General features: G+C 36.5%; 2 protein-coding genes across 2 annotated transcripts; one reads left to right on the top strand and one right to left on the bottom strand.

Annotated features, from left to right (window-relative positions):
- The first annotated feature begins 15,936 nt into the window (after window positions 1-15,936).
- Window positions 15,937-19,859, top strand: LOC123690078 (chymotrypsin-2-like). The gene is made up of 4 exons (XM_045632759.1): window positions 15,937-16,026; window positions 16,366-16,552; window positions 16,673-16,922; window positions 19,722-19,859. The coding sequence occupies exons 1-4, from the start codon at window positions 15,978-15,980 to the stop codon at window positions 19,857-19,859; spliced, it is 624 nt and encodes a 207-aa protein (XP_045488715.1). The 5' UTR covers window positions 15,937-15,977.
- A 3,614-nt stretch (window positions 19,860-23,473) lies between these two features.
- Window positions 23,474-26,000, bottom strand: LOC123689828 (chymotrypsin-2-like). The gene is made up of 4 exons (XM_045631482.1): window positions 25,869-26,000; window positions 25,515-25,764; window positions 23,916-24,080; window positions 23,474-23,678 (listed from the first exon to the last, which is right to left on the bottom strand). The coding sequence occupies exons 1-4, from the start codon at window positions 25,982-25,984 to the stop codon at window positions 23,526-23,528; spliced, it is 684 nt and encodes a 227-aa protein (XP_045487438.1). The 5' UTR covers window positions 25,985-26,000; the 3' UTR covers window positions 23,474-23,525.
- Between the last annotated feature and the right edge of the window lie 1,283 nt (window positions 26,001-27,283).

Below are 27,283 nucleotides of genomic sequence, written 5' to 3'. Positions count from 1 at the left end.
ATATAAAAATAATACTAATTCTTTTGTGAAATCCTTCAGTGTATATATTTCAAATTATTTTAACTTTATTGAAAGGTGTATGTATTATATGTATAACAATCTAAAAATAATCAAAGAAATACAAACAATTATTTCATTTAGGTTTGAAGTGCCACAAGTATTAATCATCATTTTTTAAATATATTAGCAAACGAGCCTGCGGAACGTCCAGTAAGGGACGACTCGATTTATTTTTATATGTTATAGTAAAATTAAAAAAAGACAAATACCTTCCACAAAAACTGCATAATATACTTTAAAATCTTGTAATTGTCTAGAGGTAGCTTTTCGAGAATCAATATTTTCACCTTTCTTGCCTTCCTAGGTATTACCCAGGCTGAAAATATAAATTAAATACATTCCTTTAATTATGACCAACTTCATTAAAATTAGATTAACAATTCTACTCCTGTTTTGTACATATATTTTCTGTTAAGGAAAACTAATATTTTTATGCCAAGACAGAAAAATAGTTGTTTCCTAGAACTTTAGGACGAAACACGAGAGTAGTTTATTATTTTATATGAGTAAATATATTTTAGGGATTAACCTTAGCTATATAGTATATACAAGTAAATACACAAATATACTAAACATGTATTTAGTAAAATCTGTAGTACATTTTAATCACATATTATTGAATTTTCCATCTATGAGTTTTATTCACTAATTGATTTAAATAAACTCGGTTATCATGTTATAAAAATGTAACAGATTTTAATGTATTGAAAACTACAAATAAATTTACTTAAAATATGCATAGATAACCCGCAAATTCTTATACCCACTAAGTACAATTATGATAGTATGTTCATAATACAAAAAACAAATTTTATTATTTCAGAAATAAATAACATAAAAAACCAATATTTATATGACGTAGTTAGCAAATATAAAGTAGTTTGTGTAAGTTTTAATTTGGTGGATGGCATTAAAACACTATAAGAACTAATTAAGTGTATAAAACTATATTATTCCACTCTAAGAGGAACTCCAGATTATGTGATTATTTTTGTGTTAACAAATCGTCAACATTTGCGTCTTATTTATTACTAGTAGACTGTTTGTTCACCTATTGCTATTATTTTTCTAATATTCACATTAAAGGTCTAAGAGGCTTATTCGAAATCAGTACCTACATAATTTAAACTCCAAAAAATTCAGATAAAATATTTTAGAATATGCACATGAGTTTTATCTACATACACTTTTCGATTTGTCTATGTTCTATGACATTTTAATTACTTATAGGATTTTGAGAGATCTATACAACACAACATAAATATATTTATGGTTAATAATTAATTACAGATTCCAATACTAGTATTATGGATTATTTAAGATTTATAATTGTATCATATATAAATGTATCATAATATTAATAAATAAGTAGTGTAATCAAAGTTATGGTCTTAGGGTAATTAGGAATTCAATGTATCATAAAAATTATAACCTGACAAATGACTAGCTTTAAATTGTAAAAAAAGTAATTGTAAAGTTCTGAAAAAATTATAGTTAGGATAAATATTTATTAATGACAACATGTAAATTTTAAATCTTATTGTTGGTGTTAAAATAGGTAATAGTATTTAATTTTTTTTAGTTTCTTCTTATAATTGTATAACAATTTTGATTTTTTATTACTAAAAAGACAAGTATTGTTATTGTTTTAGATCTTCATTAATCCTGTTAATATTTTTATTGTTTAACAAGAATTTATAGTTTATAATTAAATATCTAATTTACTTTCTCCTACCCTATGTTATTATAATTTCTGTCTATTTTAATACATTTTATTAGTAAATGTTGCTTCTATTTAACCGCCAAACATAATGTTTAAAAGAAAAAATGCTATTTTTTGTCACTAAAGTTAGGATACATCACATTTTGTAAGTTTTTATTATGTATGACTGATTCATTATCTGAAAATGTATGGGATAATATAATAATATTTCAACTACAGAATCTCATTTTTGTTACATTCCGTTGCAACTTTTCTACTTTTGTATTTTATGAAAAGAGAAAGTATTATGTGAATCTGTCATAATTAATGCAATCATAAAAGTATGTCTACTCATTTTAAGTCATGTTTTGATATAAAATAAGTTTCTCTGAATACTAAAATAATTGTTATTTCTTATCATAGTATATTGTAATCAAAATGTTTTTATTTTTTTATACCAAACTTGTTAATAATACAACAGTCATATAACGTATGTACAATAAGTAATGTAATGATTTTATCCGTGTTTGTGTAATTTTTTAAATATTGTAAGTTTGTCAAATCATGAATAAATATTGAACGTAAGCAGATCTATTTATTTCTAAATATACAAGTATCTTAACAGTTATGGATTTAATGTCGCTTTTGCGAATTCGCTCTGATAAACTTCCGATAGTTTTCGAAGACAGTATTAAATTGCTAAGTAAGCACAACGTGATTCTCAAGGGTCCTTTCCGTTTTTGTTAAATACAAAGAGTAGAAGGTCAAACGCGTTGGAGTAAAAATGAATACATTAAACCTGCAAATGAGTCTCCATAAAATACATCCCAGCATCCAGTATAGCGTGTACCCCTCGAATCGCCTACCAAAGCACGTACACTTACCCACATTTATTATATGCAATCTCGACCCTGACTCACAACCAGGATCTCATTGGGTAGCTATTCATATCAACCACGAAAAAGTTGGAGAATATTTTGATTCATTTGGACGTAAACCTATTAGAGTAATAGCGGATTTTTTAAGAAGAAATTGTCGGGTATGGAGCTATAATACAGCTAGCGTTCAGGACATCTATTCTGCCTTTTGTGGGGAGTATTGTGTAGTATATTTGTACTACAAGTTCTGGGGTTTCAGCTTGGAAGATTACCTCAGAAATTTTTCGTATGACTCGCCAAGAAATGACATGACACTAGTAAAGTTGTATTGTAACATAATGCAAATAAACACATAAAACACGGAAATCATATTTTTAATGTTCAGTAAATCCTTTTCCCATCTGTCCTGGTGCATTTGCAGGTAAATGCGCATGGTAATTTGCTAATTATGGATACGAAACTGACTCGGTGATTAGTAAATGAGGATTTGGACGAGACGTTACATTCTTATTATGAGGTGATTAGTAAATCGATTAATTTGCAACGTATAGCAAAACCTAACTTCGAAACAGAGAGAAATATCGCTTCGGGAGTGAGTGCTATCGACTCAGCACGGTCTGTTTAGTGGGGAAAGAGACCAAACTTTTTTTTTTTTTTTTTTTTTTTTTTTTTTAGGCGGGGACTGCCGCTGAGCCAGAAACACACGGGGGGTTAGGTTGACTGAGGCAGCGAGTGAGGCAGAACCCGTGAATCCCTACTACTTAAGATCTTCTAGGTATCACTTATTCCACGTCAATCAATTCAAACTTGTAGGCATCCCTACTCATCGGCAAAGACAGAGGGTGTAGGCCGAGAGAAAAAGCCGGCGTAAAAAACTCTCGGTACTCTTTTAAAAAAGCAAATCATCAAACAATATTTAAAACAAATATATCAAATTAATTAGAGGCAGCCTGCCCACCACTAGTCCCAGGCCCTTTTATCAACTAGATAATCAATAACTTTATAGTAAGCCTTTTTACACAGCTTTTCTTTAATACATTTCTTAAATTTATTAAAAGGCAGAGATAAAAGAGCCTCTGGGATTTTATTAAAGAAGAGTATCCCTTTCCCTAAAAAAGAATTACTAACTTTACACAGTCTAGTACGGGGAAATTGCAGCCTGCGTTTGTTCCGAGTATTGACATTGTGCGTATGTTCTAATCTAGTATATTTATCACTATTTTTGTATACAAACATAATATTTTCATAAATATATTGCGAGGGAAAGGTAAGTATATTAATTTCCTTGAATTTATCTCTGAGAGATTCCCTACATTTTAAATTATAGATTGCACGAATAGCCCTCTTCTGCAGAATGAAAACAGATTCGACATCAGCAGCGTGACCCCATAACAATAAGCCATAAGTCATTAGGCTGTGAAAGTAACTAAAATAAACAAGTTTAGCTGTATCGACATCAGTCAGTGAGCGAATTTTTTTAACCGCGTAAGCTGCAGAACTAAGTCTCTTCGCCAATCCGTTGATATGAGGGGACCACTGAAGTTTTGAATCCAAGGTGATCCCAAGAAATACAGTTGTATCATCCAGATTCAATTCTTCATTATTTATAGTTGGTCTAGTACCCATAACCCTCGCATTTCTTGCACAAAATTTAATGCATTTCGTTTTCTTAGCATTAAGCAGAAGGTTATTCATACTAAACCAATGGACAATCGAAGAGAGAGCGTTGTTCACATCGTCAAAATTGGTTATTTGTCTTTTGATTTTAAAAATCAAGGACGTATCATCTGCAAACAAAACTATCTGATGTTTTTTCTCTACCATGAAAGGTAGATCATTTATATAAACAAGAAAGAGGAAAGGGCCAAGAATTGAGCCCTGTGGTACCCCCATATCCACTGCCGACCCAGAGGACCTCTTACCATTCACTTCGACCTTCTGAGTTCTACCATGTAAGTACGAAGTCAGAAGATTCAGTGCGGTATTCTTGATGCCATAGTGGCGGAGTTTCCCGATTAAGGTCTCGTGTTGGACACAATCAAATGCTTTGGATAAGTCGCAGAAAACACCTAAGGCGTCATGCGACTCCTCCCAAGCCTTAACTATATATCTATATAACTCAACGCCGGCATCGGCTGTCGAGCGACCCTTGGTAAAACCGAACTGATTATTGTGTAATAATTTGTTTGTGTTAAAATGACTTACAAGTTGATTTAATATAGTTTTTTCAAAGATTTTACTACAGGTAGGTAGTACGGAAATAGGTCTAAAGTTACTGGGGTCGGACATATTACCTGCTTTAAATAAAGGAATTACTTTACTATGTTTCATAAGATCGGGAAACTCCCCACTTTCGATACAATTGTTGAAAATTATAGCTAGATGGGGGGCAATTATATCAATTATGCTACTAATTATTTTTACAGAAATACCCCAAAGATCGGTAGTGTTCTTAATATCAATAGTTCTAAATATTCTAACTATATCGTCGGCACCAATGGGTCGGAATGTAAAACTGACCTTGCACTCGTTTACATTATCTTTGAGCAGCGATTCAGCGAGAGCGGGAGACGATTTAAGAGACTTGGTAGTCGAAATTGGAATGTCAGAAAAGTACTTATCAAAAACAGTCGCTATCTCTTCGTTAGATTTGATTATAGTGTTACCGACACATAGTTCGATGTCACGATTGCGATCTTTGACTCTTCCAGTTTCACTATCAATTATCTTCCAAGTCATTTTAGTTTTATTTGTACTATTTTCAATCTTGTTTTTTATATATAAGGACTTGGCCGCGTAACAAACTTTTTTAAATAATTTAGAATAATTTCTAACATAGAGAGTAAATTCTTCATTATGATTGTATGACTTCTCAGCGTAAAGGTCAAACAACCGTTGTCTACTTTTATAAATTCCCGCTGTCGCCCAATCACTGAACGATTTACACTGCGAATCAGAGACTTTCTTTGGGGTAAAGATGGTTTTGAACTCCTTATTTATACAATCACTTAGATTGTTGTATTGTGTATCAACGGTAATACCTACCGGTAATAGAGGTAGGTGTTTACCTATATTATGTCTAAATCTCACCATTCGCTTTTTATTTACTGGAACAAACACACTGCTCTTTTTTACTTGTTTCACCACTTTACATTTTAGCGCCACTAACTGTCCACAGTGATCTGAGCTAAGATTTGTTGTAATTGAGGTTTGCATTGCCTCTGCATCTGTAAATACATTATCTATACATGTAGCAGTGGAACTTGTAATTCTAGTGGGCTCGAGAAACAAGTTTACAAGATTGTAGGATTTTAATAAAATATTGAATTTTTTACTAATGGAGGTATTTTCTAATAAATTTATATTGAAGTCACCACATACAATAATATACTTATTGTTCTTAAAACTAACTTTACACAATATTTCCTCCAACTTTTCTTCAAAAAAATCGTAGGATGCACTTGGTGGTCTGTAAACACTTAAAATAATGCAATTCTCAAGTTCTACACAGGCTACCTCCAAAGAGTGTTCAACAGATAGACGCACGATGTCATTACGCTCTTTATACTTCAAATTTTTATTAACAATAATCAAAGAGCCCCCATGAATCGCCGACAATCTGCAAAACGAACTTGCAACTTGGTGCTGATCAAAGTTAAAGATGATTTGGCATTTTTTAAGCCAATGTTCGGTAATGCATAGGACATCAATTTTACCTGATTTTAAAAATAACTCTAATTCTAACTCTTTGCCCAACATACCTTGCATGTTTTGATGCATCAAGTTTAAACAATTGTTGTTAGTAGTATTACATGTTTGTGTTGAGCCGAGTTGTAAAAAATTATTGCTAGAGGTCGCCTCTATTGTCACACTATCTAATTTAAATTATTATTAATACATGAAGTGTTACTACAAGTATCACTACATCCTTTTAAGAAACTAAACTGCTCAATAGAAGCAGTTGTCTGAAAAGCTAAATGTTTAGCTTTAGTTGTAAATAAAAAGTAAGATAGCATATTGGCTATCTGTTGTAAATAATAATTAGGTAGGTGGAACCTATCCTTTGTCAATAAATAGTTATATTTAAATATACAATTTAAGTCAATTAAATTAGGTAGTGTACCTAAGTCACAATTTAATTGTATATTATTAGTTGTTAAACTATTGTGCAATAGCATGTTCAACTTATGTCTAATTTTATTTTCCCTAGGTGCATCTTTGATGTAAGGAAATGTAAACAAGATAATATTCTTTACATTAAGTGATTTTAATTTATCAATATATGACAACAGTTCATTTTGTCCTACATTTCCCCTTCTCCCAAAAAGCAATATTATGGTTGTGTTACTTGTATAGTTTCCACACAGCACTTTGTTTAAAATGTTAACAGGGGTGGCTCCGGGCATACAATAATTAGTTACAGTTTTGCCGGAGGACTGATATAATTTAGTGCCAATATTTTTCCCTATATCATCACTAAATAACAAAATTTCACTTTTATTTATAAAGTTCACTTTTTCTATGAAACTGTCACTCTGTACACTAGGCTCACATGATAACAATGGTGGTTCAGCATTTGTCTCATTAAAATGACACTGGCAATTGTTGGTCAAAGACAGAAAGCGTTGTTCATTGTATTGAGACAGCAGCAGAACCTCATTCATGGCCGATATGTGCTCCCCTATTTGTTGCTGGGCACAACTGTATTTATCAGTCATCTCTTCAAGAGAATTATGAAGACTTGCAATCCTCGAATTCAATGCAAGAATGTCAGCTTCATATTTATTTTTTACAGAATCAACCTCACTTGAAAACATTTTACATTGATTAATTATATTTCTATATTTTTTTGTTAAATTTATGTGATTCTTGTAAATATTTTCTCCTTTTATTAATCTTTTGGTTTTTTTTAATGAATTTATGCAATTTAATATATTTCTTTAATTTATTTTTGCTGTTACAATTGAATTGAGTTGGTGTATGTGATACAGAGTCATCACCAGTCAAATCAATTGTTGTAGTGGATCCGATACAGTCTTTACCATTATTTAAAATAACCAGTTCTTCATACAGACTTTGAGTATGAGAAGATTCTAATTTATTAATTTTAAGTTTGAGCTGTTCAATTGTTTTGTAGGCACAAGAGAGTTGAGACTGCAGCTCAGACATGGTTCTTAAATTCTCTTCATATTCAATGGCACAGCGGTCAAAGTTGCCTGTTTGTCTTTTAAGCCGGTCTCTTTCCTCCTGTGCCTCCAAGCATAGAGTGTGAAGCTGTGTCATCTCAGCTTTAAGTAAAGTATTTCTATCAATGACCTTCAAAGTCTCAATTTCGTTGTCATTCCTTTCCACAATTAGTTGTTCACACTGCTCCTTGTACTTTTTGAGTTCTTGGAGCGCGAGTTGGAGTTGGCTTTCCAACTGGCGACTCTTGGCACTGCGTGTAGTCATTATTTATGACGTAAATTACAGAACTTGACTAACAAGAAAAGATTGATAAAGCTAGAATAGGTACAAAGGGGCAGTGTAAATGTATGCTCGCGAGATTATTTGTTTTCCTTAGGTATTAAAAAAAGATAAACACAAATTTTCGAATTTGGATGGAAGGACAACGATTCGTGTTAAGTACGTTACCTAGTATACAGCTGTCACTGACTCAATTTAATACACTTAAAAATCACAATATCACTGTAATACTTTGCAACTATATACTTAACACACTAACTTATGTATAAATAAGAGATTAATAACAAGTAATAACAACAACAAACACTTAAAATATTTAAAAGGAAGGGAAGTGGGAGGGGGTGAGTTTTTAAGGGGAAAAATTGTTTATCTTGATTTCCGGCGAAACTACCAGTCCCATAGAAAAAAATTAATGGCAAAGTTGTAGGTCATAAAAAGATCCACAACTTTTGTATTTACAATTTTTTACATAACCTCAAAATTTAGGTGAAAAATTCAAAAAACCATGTTTTTGGTTTTTTATTTATCTTTTTTTTTTAAGTTTTTTTTTTTCTACGAAATTTGGTGAAAACTTACCTTATTATGTCCCAAATATACTGTGATTTATTTGATTAAAAATATTTATTTTTTCGCCTCATTTTAACTTAATATCAAAAAAGCACCCTAATTATCAATCGAAAATTCTGACGTCAAAATTTCAGCTTTTGTCAAAAAGTTTGGGGGCTTTTTGTTCGTTGAAATATCTACTTTCTGATGGTGTAAAAAAAATATACATTACCATAGGAAATATTATTAGAAAATGCAAAAAATTGAAAAAACCTCAAATTCGAAAACCTTTGCCATTCAACTCACTTCCCGAACTCGGATCGACCGTAATTTATTTTTCCTTTCATTTTGATCATATTCCCCTGCATTTCTAATGGGTTTCATCCCACTGTAATTTTTTTCATTTTTTACCATTTTTGAAGGCTTCGGCACTGGTCTAAATAGCCCTTTATGCAGGATAAAAATTGATTCGACATCAGCACCCCATATTATAAGCCATAAGTCATTAAGCTGTGAAAGTAACTACAATAAATAAGTGTAACTGTATCAACATCAGTCAGTAAGCGAATTCTTTTGACCGCGTAAGTTGCATATCTGTCTCTTTGCCGATCCGTTGATATGAGGGGACCACTGAATTTTTGAATCCATGGTGATTCCAAGAAATACAGTTATATCACTCAGATTCAATTTCTTCTTCTGGATTTTTTGCGCAAAATTTAAGGCATTTCGTTTTTGTCCATTAAGCAGAAGGTTATTCATACTAAACCAATCGATAATCGAAGAGTGAGCGTTGTTCACATCGTCAAAATTTGTTATTTGTCGTTTGATTTTAAAAATCAAGGTTCCCGTAGTTTTGATATGTGGGAGGTGTTGGCTAAATGGTCCCACGACGTGGGACTTGTACTAAATTCTAACAAAACAAAGTTTATGCATATCCGATCTGTTAAATGAAACGAGTATTTTATTTAATCACTGTGTTAATTATATTTTAATGTTAACCAGACAATGGCGAAAAAGGAAGTAAGTTTAATTATATTACACAGAGCAAATCATAGATACCAGATATAACATAGACAATAAGTAATGTATTCTATAATAATTGCTGAAGGCACCAAATTTACATTCCATAGACTAACACGATCTAGTCACAATCTAAGCTCACATATACCCCACTTAATGTTACACAACCACACTTGTGCACATTCCTATAACTCGTACCCCATCAACTGCAACTGCAACGCCTTAGAATTAGTCCGTAACCACAAGTACCTGGGGCTTACAATAGATGAGCGAATGTCCTGGAAAATGCACATCAATTCTGTCTGTGAAAGGCTAAGAGCGATACTTGCCAAATTCACTATAATAAAAAATAAAATACCTCTGAAAACTCTGTTACTGCTATACAAAGCACTAGCCGAATCCATTATAACATATGGACTTTCAAGCTACGGGAGAACATGCAAAACTTATCTTAATCAAATATTTGCATTACACATACGTATTTTAAAAACTATTGCTCCCATAAAAATAAAATCACAATATAAAGAGGACTACAGAAATCTATTTGCATTTTTCAAAATTATACCTATACTAGAGAAAGTGCAGCTAGTATTATTAAACAAAAACTACTTTACAGAAAATTATCTTAAAACAATTAAAACTCACTATCACTATTCAACACGTAGAAAATTAAAAAATGCATTTCTATTACCCAAATACAATAATTTATATGGGAAAAAAACATTAGACTATATTATTACAAATTGAATAAACACTAACACTATTTACTAATATATAATAACTAGAAACAATATTAAATTTTAATTAAAAAATTATTACATAAAGCAAACAATTATAAATTACGCATAACAAAAATCAGACAACGTCATTTAATTCATATTTGAATATTAGAACACATTCTGTAGTCGATTGAGAATTCTCGTCAAGTACAGGTTTCTTGCACCGGCTATGTATGAAGCGGCGGTGTTTCGATTGGTTTATTACGTTGTTTGGGCAATTTTTTATGGTTTGATGGTAAAAATGTTTTATTGTATATTATGACACTGGCCTTAGTATGTATATAAGTCAATTATCTAAATATTTTCGACGTCCTGGTGGACAGACAAACTGTGTCCAGTTTGTGTTTCCACCACACCAACTTCTTCTATTTAAGATTATGTATGATATATTTAAAACTATGAGCTACAAATGAATGGGTCTACCCAACACGGAGTTGGGTAGACCCCCTACTTCCCTGATATTGATTTCCTGCAAATTTCTAACTGTAGTGAAGTTTAGTGTTAAAAACTTAAAGCACATGTAATAACAAATGTAAAATGATATATTTATTAAGTGTATTTAATTTTTTTTTTGTTTTTACAAGTTCAAACTGTATTGCAAATACCAAAATCCTACAACTTACACAATTTTATAAACACATAATATTTTTTTTACTTCAAAGGTACTTTTATAAATAATGTATATGTTTTAATAATATAAGATAGTATGATGTAAGTAAATAGGTATAGGACCCCAAATTTTTTTTTCGCTGACATAGACCCCGGTTGTCGTAGATCGGTCGATATAGACCACTTTGGGAATCTCTCAGAGATTCCCTATATTTTAAATTATAAATTGCACGAATAGCCCTTTTTTTAGTTTTGTATATATGTATATTTTGTTTTATCTTCTGATATGCCTATTTGCTTCAACGACTCATTACTGCCCTCTAGTAGCAAACGTTGTTTCTTCTAGTATGTGTCCCTATTTGTGATATTCATATTTAAAAATTAAATATTAAATAATGATTTAGTTTATATAAATATTCAAAACTCTGAAAGTTCTCTACTGTGACTCGAACCATATGAGAGCGTCGCCGGCACTGTAAGCGATTTGACTAAATGTCTTTACAATGTCGCGCTCAAAACTGTTGTACTAGTTTTTTTTTTTTTTTTATAGAACAGGGGGCAAACGGGCAGGAGGCTCACCTGATGTTAAGTGATACCGCCGCCCATGGACACCCTCAATGCCAGAGGGCTCGCGAGTGCGTTGCCGGCCTTTTAAGAATTGGTACGCTCTTTTCTTGAAGGACCCTAAGTCGAATTGGTTCGGAAATACTTCAGTTGGCAGCTGGTTCCACAGAGTGGTGGTGCGCGGCAAAAACTGCCTGGAAAAACGCGCAGTTGTGGAACGGCGGACGTCGAGGTGATACGGGTGGAATTTCGTATTCTGCCTCGACGTCCGATGATGAAACTCAGCTGCAGGTATTAATCCGAACAACTCCTCTGAACACTCTCCATGGTAAATGCGGTAGAAGATGCAGAGAGACCCCACATCTCTACGCAACGCCAAAGGATCAAGCCGCTTGGAGAGATTTTGGTCGTCAACGATTCGAACCGCTCTTCGTTGAATACGGTCAAGTGGAAGAAGCTGGTACTGGGGAGCACCCGCCCAGAGGTGGGAACAGTACTCCATGTGGGGCCGAATTTGCGCTTTATATAGTTGCAAGCGGTGGCCCGGAGTGAAGTACCGTCTCGCCCTGCTGAGCACACCGAGCTTTTTGGAGGCTAATTTTGCCTTTCCCTCCAAGTGACCGCGAAACTGAACGTCGTTCGATATGTCAACGCCAAGTATTCCAATGCTGGCTGTGGCTTTAAGGAGAGTGTTTTCGAAAAGAGGAGTAGCGACAAAGGGTGTTTTTTTAGCGGAAAACGCGCAAACTTGTGTCTTTTTGGGGTTAAATTGGACTAGGTTTAGTCTGCCCCAGTCAGAGACTCCACGTAGTAGGGTTTCTACTTCAGACACAAGTTTGTTCCGGTACTCATCGACATCTGCCCGAGAAATACTTGCCCGGCCAGTGTAAAGAGTGTCCCCAGTGCTGTCATCCGCATAGCAGTGAATGTTGCTAAGTTGCAACATATCATTGATATGCAGAAGAAACAGGGTCGGGGATAAAACACAGCCTTGTGGGACCCCAGCGTTCACGGGTTTAAGGTCGGAACATGCTCCGTCGATGACGACCTTGATGCTCCGATCGGCCAGAAAGCTGGAGATCCAATCGCATAATTTCTCGGGAAGCCCATAGGCTGGAAGCTTCGAGAGCAGTGCTCTGTGCCACACCCGATCGAAGGCTTTCGCTATGTCCAAACTAACCGCTAGAGCCTCCCCCTTGGACTCAATTGCCTCCGCCCATCTATGCGTAAGGTATACAAGAAGGTCACCAGCCGAACGACCACGACGAAAGCCGTACTGAGAGTCACTTATCAGCTGGTGGCCTTCCAGATACTCCAGGAGCTGGCAATTAATAATGGATTCCATTATTTTGGAGAACAAGGAGGTTATCGCTATTGGGCGATAGTTGGACGGATCGGAGCGATCGCCTTTTTTAGGGATCGGATGTATCGATGCGATCTTCCAGCACTCCGGGACAGTGCCAAGCGAGTACAGGTACCGGAAAAGGCGCGTTAAGACCGGAGCCAACTCAGGAGCACAAGTACGCAGCACAATTGGAGGAATACCATCCGGCCCGCTCGACTTATGTATGTCCAAGGAAGATAATGCTTTACGGACAGCACGTTGCCGGAATGTAACTTCCGGCATCGAAGAATCACACCGTGAAATGCTCGGTGGTGATCTCCCTCGGTCATCCAAAGTCGAGTTGGACGCGAAGAGACAGCCTAAAAGGTCGGCCTTCTCCTTCGCAGTGTGGGCCAGCGAGTCATCCTCCCTGTGCAATGGTGGAATGGAGGGCTGACAAAAATTCGCTTGGACAGCTTTGGCTAGAGACCAGAAGGCTCGAGTCCCCGAAGGGAGTTGGGCCAATCTCTCGCCAAATCTGGCAATGTGCTCTGACTTTGCTTTAGTGATTTCCCGTTTGAAGGACCTGGAGGCTGAGTTATATGCTTTTTTGAGTTCGCTGGTATTAGCATCACGAGATTTCGCCGCTTCTGCCCATGCCTTAAAGCATTCTCGCTTTCGACGCGAGGCTGTCTTGCAAGAACGCTTAAACCAGGGCTGAGACTTGCCACCGATCGGCACCGCAGAAAAAGGAATATAGAGTTCCATTCCCTGCAGAACCACTTCGGCAACAGAGGCAGCGACGGAATCTGGAGCTTCAGACGAAAAGCAAATAGGCCCCAAAGGGTAGGACGCAAAGAAAGACCGCATCCCGTCCCAATCTGCTGACTTGTAGTGCCAAATACGGCGAAAACCCAAAAAGCGCGACCGCGAAGGGCGCGTAGATGGCACAGTACTCCGGACCACACAATGATCCGATGAACCCAATGGCGGGTCAACGGAGACTTGATAGTTCTCCGGATGCGAAGTCAGCAGAAGGTCCAACAAAGAGGGTTTATGACCGTCCACATCTGGTATTCGCGTAATCGCAGGGACCATTTGTGTCAGGTCGTAGGCTAAAGCAAAGTCGTGAAAGGATCTTCCCGCGTGATCGGTGGTTTCAGAGCCGAGCCAATCGGCATGGTGGGCGTTAAAATCGCCAAGTATCACGATTTCGGCGGTAGGAACCCTTTCAAGCAGGGAATCTGTAGCCATTTGGATGTGCTCGATGAGTCGGTCAGTTTCGTCATTTCCGCTATGGGACCTATACAGGCACGCATAGAATCGCGGATGGTCATCGCAGTCTATGCGGAGCCAGAGGTTAGATAGGTCCCTTCCTTCAAGCGTCCCGAGGCGACGAGAACAGATATCCTCTCTGACGTACACGCAAACTCCCGCCCGCGGCACAAATGAATGTTCCAATTTGTACCCCGGGTAGGAGAGGTAAGAAGTATCAGCCGGGGAGGATATCTGAGTCTCAGTGAGGAAGAATAAGGCCGGCTTCGCAGATTCAAGGTGAAAGTGAACCGCGCTTAGGTTTGAGTTGAGCCCCCTAACATTGGTGAAGTCCACTGTGAGCGTGGAAGGGGTTGCCTTCGGCGAATTCTTCCGTTTGCCCCGAGATCGAAACCTAAAACTAGAACTGGATGTTTTGTTTAGAGCGCAGTTTTTGCCCACCCCAGAATACGAAGGGCAGCCTGTGCATCCACCACCGGATACTGATTGTTCCGATGATGGACGCCCAGAGGGGGATTCTCCACGTGTGGTACCCCCCTGGGGTAATCTTTCTTTAAACTGCACCGTCATACTCTGGGGAAGGGGGGGGGATGGGCTCCGGGAGTCTCACTCACCGAACGAAACGCGAGTACAATAAGATAAACCTATTGCATCACTTCACGCCGGTTTTCTGTGAGACAGTGGTACTGCCCCGGTCGTGCCTGCCCATTTGGCTGAAGCCCGAAAGCAACAGCATGGCACTCCCACTAGGAAGGGGGTTGACTGATTGCACTGGTGAAATAACCTCTTTCACAGGTTATTTCACCAGTGGGCGATGGGGTCGTCAGGTCCCTACGTGTCACACGTGTCACAGTCACATATTGAGTCACTTTTACCGGCTCTTGACACGTGTATTATGTTACTTTTATGCACAAATTAGTTCACGTCACATCACTTCACTATTTCACTAAAGTGTTATTCTTTATTTTGTCTGGAACACTGCACAATTCCTACACTTTAGGATATTTTTGTTACTGAATTTTAGCTCGAAACGTCACTCGGTTACAGTGTTGTGATTTTAAGAATTACTAATTGTTTTACAATAATTCTACGTTCAACCGATATTAATAATTGTATGATTTTTAAAATACAAACCATTGGGGACACGATACGATATTTCAGCTTCTTTTTTACAAATTTCTAATGAACTTCTTTTGCACCCTTTCAATCATATCCCCATTATACCTTTCATAAAGGGACCATATGACGCAGCTGTTTTCAAGAATTGGCCGTACTTATGATGAATATAGCACTCTCGTAGCAGTGTCCGACAGACCAACTGAATTTCCCAAGACAAACCCTAATCTCCTAAATGCAGCATTCGTAATCGTCATTGCCACCGCTGCAAGCTTTTAATTAAAATGCCTTGGCGCACGTTGAGGCGTGACAAGACCAGTCATGCCACGAAAACCAGTCCATCCCACGCGCCGGCCCAATTCCCTAAACATAATCCTCATCCTGGGCTCAGCTCCCCGAAAAAGGATAGATGAAGTTGGCGTTAAAGCAACAACTACTATAACGAATGAAATAACATTGAGTAACAAACAGACAAATCAATAATAATTAGCAATATCACTAAGCACTAATACTAATTAGGTTGTCTTCAAATAATTTCCGTATTTTGCATAATTTTCCATTAAATTATGTATATTTTCTTGTATAAATATAAAGTAAAAAATTAGAAATTTCAAAGCAAGGAAGGGACTGCAACGAAAATGTTTCTCCATTTTGGAATACTACTTCTTCTGTCCCAAGGACTCCTTGGTAAGATTAATTTTATTTAATTAATTAACACCCAGTTCAGTGTAGTCTCACGAAGGATACAAACACGATTCAAACAGCAAATAAGTGTCAAATACATTAGGGCTTCATTTTGTTGTAAAATAATGCACTATTCTCAATATTTTTAACTGATGATGTATCTATGTATTTCCAAATAATTTAAATCTTTATGAGAATTATTAAATTTGACACCATCTGGACCGTCCTTTGAATTCAATGAATTCTATCTTTCTTTAGTTTCCGTAATAAAATAATTGTTATGCCGTGCCGTGCGTGCCGTGCGTGTGAAAATGTAGCGGAATAAAAAAACAACGTTTACAGGCGAAGGGGACATTTCGGAAGCTATAGATGGAGACAGCCGAATTATAGGTGGCAAAGATGCCACTCCAGGCATGGCTAACTACCAAGTTTCAATTCGTGATCATACAGGATACCGAGAATGGCACATTTGCGGAGGGTCTATTATAAATGAAGAGTACGTCTTAACAGCCGCTCATTGCATTTTTGAGTGAGTACATTTTTCGACAAAAGCTTTCCATCCCTGATGACCTTCATTTTTAATAATTATTGACATCATTCAGTCACGATGAATTTTAATCATAGTTTATTGATTTAAACATTTTTTTAGGAAAAACATAAAAGACATGTCAATAGTCGTTGGCAGTCATACGATCAATAAAGGCGGCGACCGATACAAGATTAAGAAATTGATCCCTCATGAGAAGTATTCTGAGCCGGTTTTAAAGAATGACATAGGTGTCGTACAGATAGAAGGCAAATTCAAATATAACGATAAGGTTCAACCCATTGAGTTGTTAAAAGAAATGGCACCCATTGGAAAAAAATGTCTCTTTACTGGCTGGGGATATGATGACCTTGTGAGTAGATTATTTAATATATGCCTATGTCTGGCTACTAGTCCTTGGCAATCATATGATCAATAAAGGTGGCCACGGATACAAGATTTAAAAAATATTTTATTTATAAGATTTTTCTAGTATCGTCTTGCTGAGCTGATTACAACGAGCTCAATGACGGCATGTCTACTGCTTACCATCCTCGAGATCCGGTCCCCACCTTCGGAGACCGTTATCAGGTTCATATAGTCAAATTTCTTGTATCGTCTCGCTGAGCTGATTACAACGAGCTCAATGACGGTATGTCTACTGTTTACCATCCTCGAGATCCGGTCCCCACCTTCGGAGACCATTATCAGGTTCATATAGTAAAATTTCTTGTATCGTCTCGCTGAGCTGATTACAACGAGCTCAATGACGGTATGTCTACTGTTTACCATCCTCGAGACTCAGTATCCACCTTCGGAGTCCATCATCAGGTTCATATAGTCACATTTCTAGTATCGTTTCGCTAAGCTGATTACAACGAGCTCAATGACTGTATGTCTACTGCTACCATCCTCGAGACCCAGTACCCACCTTCGGAGTCCATCATCAGGTTCATATAGTCATATTTCTAGTATAGTCTCGCTGAGCTGATTACAACAAGCTAAATGACGGTATGTCTACTGCTTACCATCCTCGAGATCCAATACCCACCTTCGGAGTCCATCATCAGGTTCATATAGTCACATTTCTAGTATCGTCTCGTTGAGCTGATTACAACGAGCTCAATGACGGTATGTCTACTGCTTACCATCCTCGAGATCCAGTACCCACCTTCGGAGTCCATGATCAGGTTCATATAGTCACATTTCGAGTATCGTCTCGCTGAGCTGATTACAACGAGCTCAATGACTGTATGTCTACTGCTACCATCCTCGATACCCAGTACCCACCTTCGGAGTCCATCATCAGGTTCATATCGTCATATTTATAGTATCGTCTCGCTGAGCTGATTACAACAAGCTCAATGACGGTATGTCTACTGCTTACCATCCTCGAGATCCAATACCCACCTTCGGAGTCCATCATCAGGTTCATATAGTCATATTTCTAGTATCGTCTCGCTGAGCTGATTACAACAAGCTCAATGACGGTATGTCTACTGCTTACCATCCTCGAGATCCAATACCCACCTTCGGAGTCCATCATCAGGTTCATATAGTCACATATCTAGTATCGTCTCGCTGAGCTGATTACAACGAGCTCAATGATGGTTTGTCTACTGTTTACCATCCTCGAGAACCAGTACCCACCTTCGGATTCCATCAGGTGTCAGGTTCAGCAACTTATTTTACTTTGTTGTACAAGTTGCACTTGAAACTTGACAGCTCTAAATTTGAGTTATGTTTGGGTAGGTTACCCAATTACAACTTACAATAATTTCCGAAGTTCATGTCCTCGCCTCACTTGATACTTCTTTTTATATTTTGGCATTTCGAAAAAAATACGCAAATATTTAATTAGTATTGGCTCCGAAACACAAGCGCAGTCCTTCCGTCGCAAAGCGTTGAGGTGGACTGAAGACAAGGGCTCGCGGGTGTGAAATTGCGGGGGGAAGCCCATTGCGCTTGAGTTTATTTACCTTTTATTACTTTCCATGCCCAGGAAACGAGTTAATACAATTTTTTTTTTATCAAAATAATAATATATGCTATATCTAATAATACGTGTAAGATTAAAATAAATCGCATTAACCGTTTTGGAGCGAATTTGTAATTTATGTCTAATCTGTGGTTCGATTGTAATTTTTTTTTGGGTAATTGTTATAGCTTTTATATTTTTTGATTTTATCAATCGATACAGTAGGCTTCAAACCACAATATATATTTTTGTCAAATTCATATGAGCGACAGTTCTTCCAACAATTTAATTTAAACTAGCCCTAGTTGACCGATTTGAACACTGTTCAAGCCTTAAATACTTAGGTGTGATTCTGGACAGTAAACTGCTATGGAACAAACACCTTGAACGTAAACTAAACAAAGCAACGATCGCCTTTTATCAATGCAAAAAGATGCTAGGCGTCAAATGGGGCCTGTCACCCAAAATCACCCTATGGCTATACACTGCCGATGCTAGCTTATGGTGCCCTGGTATGGTGGCCGAGAACAGAACTACAAACGTCAATAACGAAACTTGGGCGCTTCCAAAGGCTCGCTGTATCGGCTACCAGCGGTTGCATGAAAACAACACCAACTGCAGCAATGGAGTTAGCCCTAAAAATTGTACCCCTGGATCTACACATACAGCAGGAGGCAGCATTAGCAGCCATTAGGCTTATGATATTGGATCTATGGGGCAAAAATCCCTATAGCGCACACACAGCGATTCTCAACAGGGCAATAGAGTACCAACCTCTAATAGCCGCGCCATGCGATAGGATCGTTAACCAACATATAATAAACAAGAAATACCAGGTCCAAATGAAAGAAGAGAAATGTGATCGATCGATCCTGAATGAGCTTCGAATATATACTGATGGCTCAAAAACAGGGCGTGGCTCCGGCGCTGGCATATTCTCCTTGGATCTCAACTTTAACACACACTTATCTCTAGGCACGCACAGCTCGATTTTTCAATGCGAATGTGTCGCCCTGACAGAAGCAGCCAGAGTCGTGCAGCGACTAATAGTTAACAACTTTTGCATTAAGTTTGTATCCGACAGTGCGTCTGTGCTGTTGGCACTAGCAAGCAAAACGACAAACAATTTGCTGGTACTAGAATGTCATAAATGCACTGGAGGAAATAGCCCTGACAAACAGGGTTACCCTACAGTGGATTAAAGGACATAGTGGATCTCTTGGCAATGATGCTGGCGATGAACTTGCGAGAAGAGGCTCCGACATATTGCCTGCTGGCCCGTATCCTCTCCTACCCTTGCCCTTCTCGCAGGTGCGAGCATGGATTCGCTAAAGATCAGAAGAACTCCAGCAACAACGCTGGTCACGAAGTGAGGACTGTAGGCAATCCAAAATGGTTATGCCGGCAGCTAACCCAAAAATGACAAAACAACTACTAAGCCTTAACAGAACTAATCTCAGAACAATGATAGGTACAATCACGGGCCATTGTCTTCTCAACAAACATCTTTTTGTCCTAGGCTTGACAGATTGCCCCGTGTACAGAGGCTGTCTCAGCGCAGAGGAAACAGTCACCCACATAGTCCTGGTATGCGAGGCTGTGGCTAAACAACGTACAGAAATCCTCAAAACAGTGAGGTCGCTCCGAGAAGCCTGCGAAGTGCCCAGGAAGCTTCTGTGCTTCTGGAAGGAGTTAGGCTGGCTTAGTTAGCCAGGACTTCACGCACAACGGACCTGCTAAGAGTCTAATTGCAGAAACGGAGTCTCTACATACTACATACTACATACAGTCCCAAAAATTTTTTGTATTGCATCAAAATATACAGGGAATTAAAAATAAAGAGTTAGAAATAGAAATATTCTTGAATAGCCAAAAAATAGACTTTTTGTGCATAACAGAGCACTGGCTAAAAAAATGTGAAGTTTTGTTTAATTTTTGTAACCACAGGGTTGGTAGTGTGTTCTGCAGAGAAAATGTAATGCATGGTGGCTCCTTAATCCTAATTAATAAAAAACTGGAGCAATTCATTGTTGTATATCTATATTGTCCTCCATCAGCTGTCTATAATAATGTTGAAAATGTATTAGAGGAGATATTGTGTAAATTAGTAAAGTGTAATAAAGGGCTAATTGTGTGCGGGGACTTCAATGTCAATTTACTTTTTGTCATTCTAATGTACGCATACTTAGTCTTTTTCGTTCTTACAATTTAATAAACCAATTTCATTCACCGACAAGAATAACAGCCAGCACTGCAACTTGCATAGATAATATATATAGTGACATAGCCCCTTTAAATGTTTGTATTTTCAATAGATTTAAATCTGATCACACTGGTCAATGGTTTGAATTCCAATTAAGGCAACAAAAACCATGTAACAAGAAAATTTTGATAACTTCTATTACAAATGACCATTTGGGCAGATTTAAGGAAGCATTGGTGTATAGAATGCCATTTCTGTGTGACAACTCATCCCCTAATAATTTATACAGTGCTTTTTTGGATCATTTATTGATGAATTCAAGAAAGTATTCACTCAAAAGACTTTATTGGTCTCTGAGAAAGCAAGATTCTGTGACTGGGCAAATGAGGAGTTACATAGAAAAAGGTTAAAATTATATGAAATGTATGATGAAAAAGAATATAACACCAGTGAGGAATTTAGGGAAAATGTTAAGTTGTTTTCTAATAATTTCAAAAAAGATTGCAAAATTGCAAAATCACAATATTTAAGTTCAAAAATAAAAAATAGCATGGATAAAGTAAAAGCTACCTGGAAAGTAATAAATGAGGAATCCGGTAAAGCGTCTGACAAACGAACCGAATATAAATTAAAAGTAAAAGGGAAATTAATAAAATTGGACTCAGAGGTGGCTTCTACTTTTGAAGAGTTTTTTACAAATGTACCACTCAGTACGACCAAGTCCCTGGATTCTTCACCTGCTGCTGCGATGTCATTACTAGAAAAGTGTGTACCTAAATGTAATATTAAATTTCATTTTAAACATTGTAATGATATCGTAAAAACCTTTAAGCTTATTAATTTAAAAAAAAGTAAAGATATATGGGGTATGTCAACAGTAATTTTAAATTCCGTTATTGATGTAATAAGCTCTGAATTGTCTATTATTTTTAACAGATGTATCGATTGTGGAGTCTTTCCGGACGAAATGAAATTCAGTAAAGTGAGTCTGATCCGTGAAACAGGTCTGAAACCTGTTTCAGTGCTCCTCGCGTTGAGCAAAGTTTTTGAAAAGATAATGCTAGACCATTCTTTACATTTTAATAAAAATAAACTCCTACATACTAAACAGTATGGTTTTACTAAGGGTCGCTCCACAATCGATGCCGGTGTGAAGTTGATTTCGGACATATATAAAGCCTGGGAAGAATCATATGATGGAGTCGGCGTCTTTTGTGACCTGTCAAAGGCCTTTGACTGTGTTCATCCAGATATACTAGTTGGAAAGCTTCAACACTATGGCGTTGATGGCAAAGCTTCCAGCCTGATGAATTCATATTTAAAGGGAAGGATCCAAAAAGTGCATATCAATGGAGTCACCTCTCCGGGTTTGCAGGTGTCAATCGGCGTCCCCCAAGGATCGATTCTCGGACCTTTCTTATTTCTTATTTATATAAACGACCTCCCATTCTTTGTCAACGAAGTTCATGAGATGGTATTGTTTGCTGATGACACTTCACTTTTATTTAAAGTGAATAGGAAAAACATATTATTGAACGATGTAAACAATTCCATCTCTAGTATAGTTAACTGGTTTAATGTGAATAACTTACTGCTATTCTAACTATGCTATAAAATGTATTAGATTTACAACTTATAACGTAAAGCGAGATATTGGTAACCTGAAAGTTAAGGGCAGTGAACTAAACTTTGTTGACAAAACTGTTTTCCTAGGCATAACAATAGATAGTAAACTCCAGTGGGGCCCACACATAGAGACTCTTTCGAATAGGCTGAGCTCTGCAGCATATGCAGTAAAGAAAACTACTTTCACAGCGTTATGTCGTACGGTATTCTACTGTGGGGTTCAATCCATATTTGTGTTGCAGAAGCGGGCTGTTCGGGGTATTTGTTGTGTTTCCCCGAGGGAGTCGGTACAGAATAGATTTAAGGAACTAAATGTTATAACATTATCCGGTCAATATATTCTTGAAGCCTTGTTGTATGTACAAAAAAACTTAAACGATTTTAAAACAAATGGTGACTTTCACCAGTATAATACGCGTAATAGAACTAATTTGAGTGTGCGACCAACCAGGCCGCACACTCAAAAGATAAACCACTCCTTATATGGAAATTGTATTCGTTTTTACAACAAACTCCAAAGCGAAATTAGAGAACTGTCACTAAATATATTCAAAGTCCTTGTTAAAAGTAAATTAATTAATAAAGCCTTTTATAAATGTGACGAATACCTAAATGATCCTAATCCTTGGGATTGATTTGCTCCAGTTCAAACAATTTGTATTAAAATCTTGGCGATTGAATAGAGTGGCGGAAAGTTTCTTGCCAGTTCTTCTTACCAGCTCTACGCCCTTGACTTGCGAACTGGTGGTAAATGTAAATTTACGATTAATTTAATTTGTTTTTCTTGACGTTCATAAGTGTACATGTTTACCTAAATGAATAAAGATATTACGACCAAGACTATGACTATAATATTTCCATTTACCTAATTAATAAAAAACACCGTGTAGTAAATTTGTTTGAGTGAAGCTATAAAATATTTTTTTTAATAATATCTTAAATTTGTACAAGTACAATTTCTAGACTAAATGTCAAGGTTGAACAAATCTAAAAGATTCGACTGATCTTTGCTTGTAAGGCTTTTCTTTGTAAAAAAATTTAATCGATTTGTTAAACAAGGTGTTTGATATCATAATTGTATCAAGAAAATTTTGGATATAATAAAATATACTTTTATTCAAAATTTTATTACGATCATATGTTACAATGTCGAATATTTATGAATATGATCACTTAATTTTGTTCTGTATCCAAGCGTAGTTACCAGGGACTGAAGTAAATACATCTGGATAGTTTGTGGCGCAGGGAACTCCCCAGGACACGATTCCTATTTGAAGATATTTGTCATCCTCTTCAATAACAAGGGGCCCACCATTATCACCCTGCAAGAGGAATTTAATAACAATTAAAGTGTAACTACAAGCGTGAATTTGATCGGTCTTCTAATCCTAGAGCATGTCGCTCATTATCGGATCTAAAAAATCCCGATCCTTCTTCTTCAAGCTCTTTTAGCGTCAGAAATATTATTTGTGAATAACTTCTTCCTCTCATTCACGTCCACGTACTTTTTGAAATTAACAATATTATCAAAAAAGGATATAATGTGGTACTTTACTTACATTGCATACGCCTTGGCCGGGGGGACGCCTAGCGCAGAGTTGTCCATCATCCAGGGGCAAACCCCGCCGAACAGACGCGCGTAGTGTTAATCTTTCAGTACACTTCTTATTACTCATAGTTCGGAAGTACAACATTTGAAGATCGTTCGGATAAATGTTGTCGCTCTGTAAAATTAATCGATTATTAGTATGGAAGAAATATGATATATTAAGAACGTATTAAACGCGTTCAAATTATGTATATTCTTCAAAAGTTCAGATTTTGTCTCTTTTTACAGTTAATATTTGAATATAAATTTGATATATTTTTAAGAAGACGGTTGAACAAAATATTTTCTCGGTTTTATCGACAACTTTTTGAGGCATGACGTTTTCAGCCAACTGAAATGCTTAAGATCGCTTCAAGATGGCCTCTATCACATCCTTTACATACATTACATTTGTAGAAAATCACCCTTTTTTCATCTTTAACCACTTCCTTAAAAACAAAATTATCACTAACATTTCAAAACTCACATTACATTCACTTCCTTAAGATCGCAAAGAAAATCTTGTCAACCTGTTCTATGCTGATACAGAAAATATTCCTATTGTGCAAAAATAAAATTTAAATATAAATTTGCGTTATGTAGAAATCATAAAGTTAAATGCAGTTTCCATGTGAAAAGGAAGAGCCTGTTTGTTCACAACAAAGAGAATCCTAGTATTGGGACAGTGAGTGCACTGTAATAATTAAACAATAATTTAGACAAACAAAAAACAAAAAAACAAAAAATACAATAATTATATTGTTATATAAGTAAGTTTTCTTTCTTTCAGTCTTTCTTTTTTTTTCAGATGTGGCCATTTTGATGTTAGCATTTTCAGGATGTTTCAGAGTGAGTGAGTGAGAGCGTGCGTTTATTAGTATATCTTTATATATATAATTCTTCTGTGAGAGTGTATGTCACTGAACTTCTCTCAAACGACTAGACCGATTTTGACGAAATTTTTTGTGTGTGTTCAAGGGGATCTGGGAATGGTTTAGATTCACAATTTTGTCCGCTGGACAATGTTTTTTTAATTAATTTTTAATTTATTAGTAGTTGTTGATTTTGGAATGTTTTACATTGGATCCGACAGACGGCGCTATCATCGCAGTGTCAAATTTTAAATAATATTCGAATTTTAATTTTAGTCTGTCCCGATAGTTAGCGCTGCGATCAAATTAAAAAAAGTTTTGTTATCATTGTGTTATTGTAGACCATGTGCTGAATCGTTAGATATTGTCATAACATTTGAATAATAATTTTCATCAAAATGGTCCAGAATGTTTTAGCTTATTAAAAAAAGTTTGAAATTTTCGAATTAAAGACGTGTAGACAGGACAACGTCTGTCGGGTCCGCTAGTGTACTTATAATTCTCAAGTGCAATCAAATAGAGAGAACAGTGTGACTAATGACTCAGTTTATACACTACGGCGTATTCGATCCGATCCCTAAGCGCGAACCAATGTGTATGATTACTAGGCCGAAAGGCGTTTGTGTTCCATATGCCCGAAGAAATACTAGTTGTCTCTTGTCGGAAGTTGGATATGACAAAATATATAATATACTCACGATGGTTACTTTTCCCCAACCGGTCAAAAGACATTTCGTTCCAGAGGGTACCTGTTGTTTGAACAACTCGACTGGTTGAACATTGTCCTTGTATTGGATGTTGCCTTCGATTTGTACGACGCCTACGTCATTCTTCATAGTGGCTTTTGAAAAATTCTCATGAGGCACCAATTGCTTAATCTTGTAACGGTCGCCACCTTTGGTGACCTTGTGACTGCCAACAACTATAGACATCTTGTCAGCTTGTTTCCTATAAGTTATTTTAAGTATATCAATAACACATCATAAAAGTTCTTCGTTCCACATTAAATAATAACTTTTACAAAATTTAAACTATTAAAAAATTTTACTCACTGAACAATGCAATGCGCGGCAGTTAGGACGTACTGTTGACTTATAATAGAACCTCCGCAAGTGTGCCATTCTTTCTCTCCATTATGGGAACGTATAGAGACTTGGTACTTAGCCATGCCTGGAGTGGCATCTTCGCCATTCGGCTGTCTCCATCTATAGCTTCCGAAATGTTCACTTCGCCTATGAAAATACTTCATTTTATTGGGTTACATGATTTTATTAGGTTTGTGCTCATAAATCTGAGTTGCAATTATTTTATTGCAGACTTATTTGAAAACTATGGTATCTTCTTGTTTAAAATTAATGTAATGAATATGATTCTTTTGGATCGACGAAATCTGCACAATATTGCGTATAAAAAATATATAATAAAAAAAATATCTTACCAAAGAGTCCTTGGGACAAGAGAATTAATATTCCAAAATGAAAAAACATTTTTATTGCAGTCCTGTCCTGAATGTAACATTTCTTATTTTCAGCGACATATTTATACTAAATTTTAAACATGAAAAAATTACCAGAAACATACTTTTTTGGTAAGCACGGCAATAACTTTAAAAAAATATAATTAATTTTGGTGTTGAGTTTCAGTTTAGAAATATCTAAACGTTGTTCTATAACTTGTACCTATGTTTGTCACTTAATGGAAATTGCAAAATTTTGAAGAATGAAAGGAAGTAAAAGCTAATTTCACAAGTAAATAAAAAAATAACCTTAGTTTTATGTTCAAGCATGATTGGGCAAGAAGCAGTTGATCGCTATCAATATCCGCTATTTCGATCATCGAGCAACCTCCTCCTCCCTGGGAAGAACTAGGTAGAACTTGTTTTGAGGCGCAGCATATTCGTCCCCTGCCTTGGTATGTAGAAGCAGGTACTAAGATCGAAGTTTTAAGACGTTTTTGACGCGGACTGGCCGGGGTTTTGCATAGACTAGTGTTAGATACATACATCACCTTGATGGCTGGAAATCTTCCACAGTCCCTTTCACAAGGCATTTTCTTTTGCGAACTCGCGAATTGTGGAATCGACTACCGGCCGGGGTCTTCTCTGAGAGATACGATCTCCAACAATTCAAAATTCGAGCGTACTCCTCCCATAAAGGCGGGCAACGCACCCACTAAAAATGGAGTGTCTATGCGCTGCGATTACTGCCTTTTTTGGGCGTCCCGCAGGCTCGTTTGCCCCCCTATTATATAAAAAAAAGACTATATAACCCGGCTGATGTTTTTTAAATGTGCAAACATTTTCACGAGATAAACATTACTCGAACTTTTCATTATAATTAACTTCCTTGGATTTTTCCATAGCAATTAGTATTTTAATTGTATTCAAAAGTGATAACAATTATTTTAATTACAATATCGTCATTACTTTTTAATTGGAAACATAAAGTAGATAAGAATGTAAGGGGGT

The sequence above is a fragment of the Pieris rapae genome, chromosome 2 (assembly GCF_905147795.1).
Source record: "Pieris rapae chromosome 2, ilPieRapa1.1, whole genome shotgun sequence".
NCBI lineage: Eukaryota > Metazoa > Arthropoda > Insecta > Lepidoptera > Pieridae > Pieris > Pieris rapae.
The sequence above is the reverse complement of the archived record's forward strand: the minus strand, read 5'-3'. Positions and strand labels throughout refer to the sequence as shown.

Bases quoted from the DNA above. Each gene is read 5' to 3' on its own strand.
- LOC123690078 (XM_045632759.1), top strand. From the start codon at position 15,978: ATGTTTCTCCATTTTGGAATACTACTTCTTCTGTCCCAAGGACTCCTT. The intron at 16,027-16,365 runs GTAAGATTAATT...CAACGTTTACAG, and splicing joins TCTGTCCCAAGGACTCCTTG to GCGAAGGGGACATTTCGGAA. The intron at 16,553-16,672 runs GTGAGTACATTT...ACATTTTTTTAG, and splicing joins GCCGCTCATTGCATTTTTGA to GAAAAACATAAAAGACATGT.
- LOC123689828 (XM_045631482.1), bottom strand. From the start codon at position 25,984: ATGGCTAAGTACCAAGTCTCTATACGTTCCCATAATGGAGAGAAAGAA. The intron at 24,081-25,514 runs GTGAGTATATTA...TTAATTTTACAG, and splicing joins GTTGGGGAAAAGTAACCATC to AGCGACAACATTTATCCGAA. The intron at 23,679-23,915 runs GTAAGTAAAGTA...TTCCTCTTGCAG, and splicing joins CCGGCCAAGGCGTATGCAAT to GGTGATAATGGTGGGCCCCT.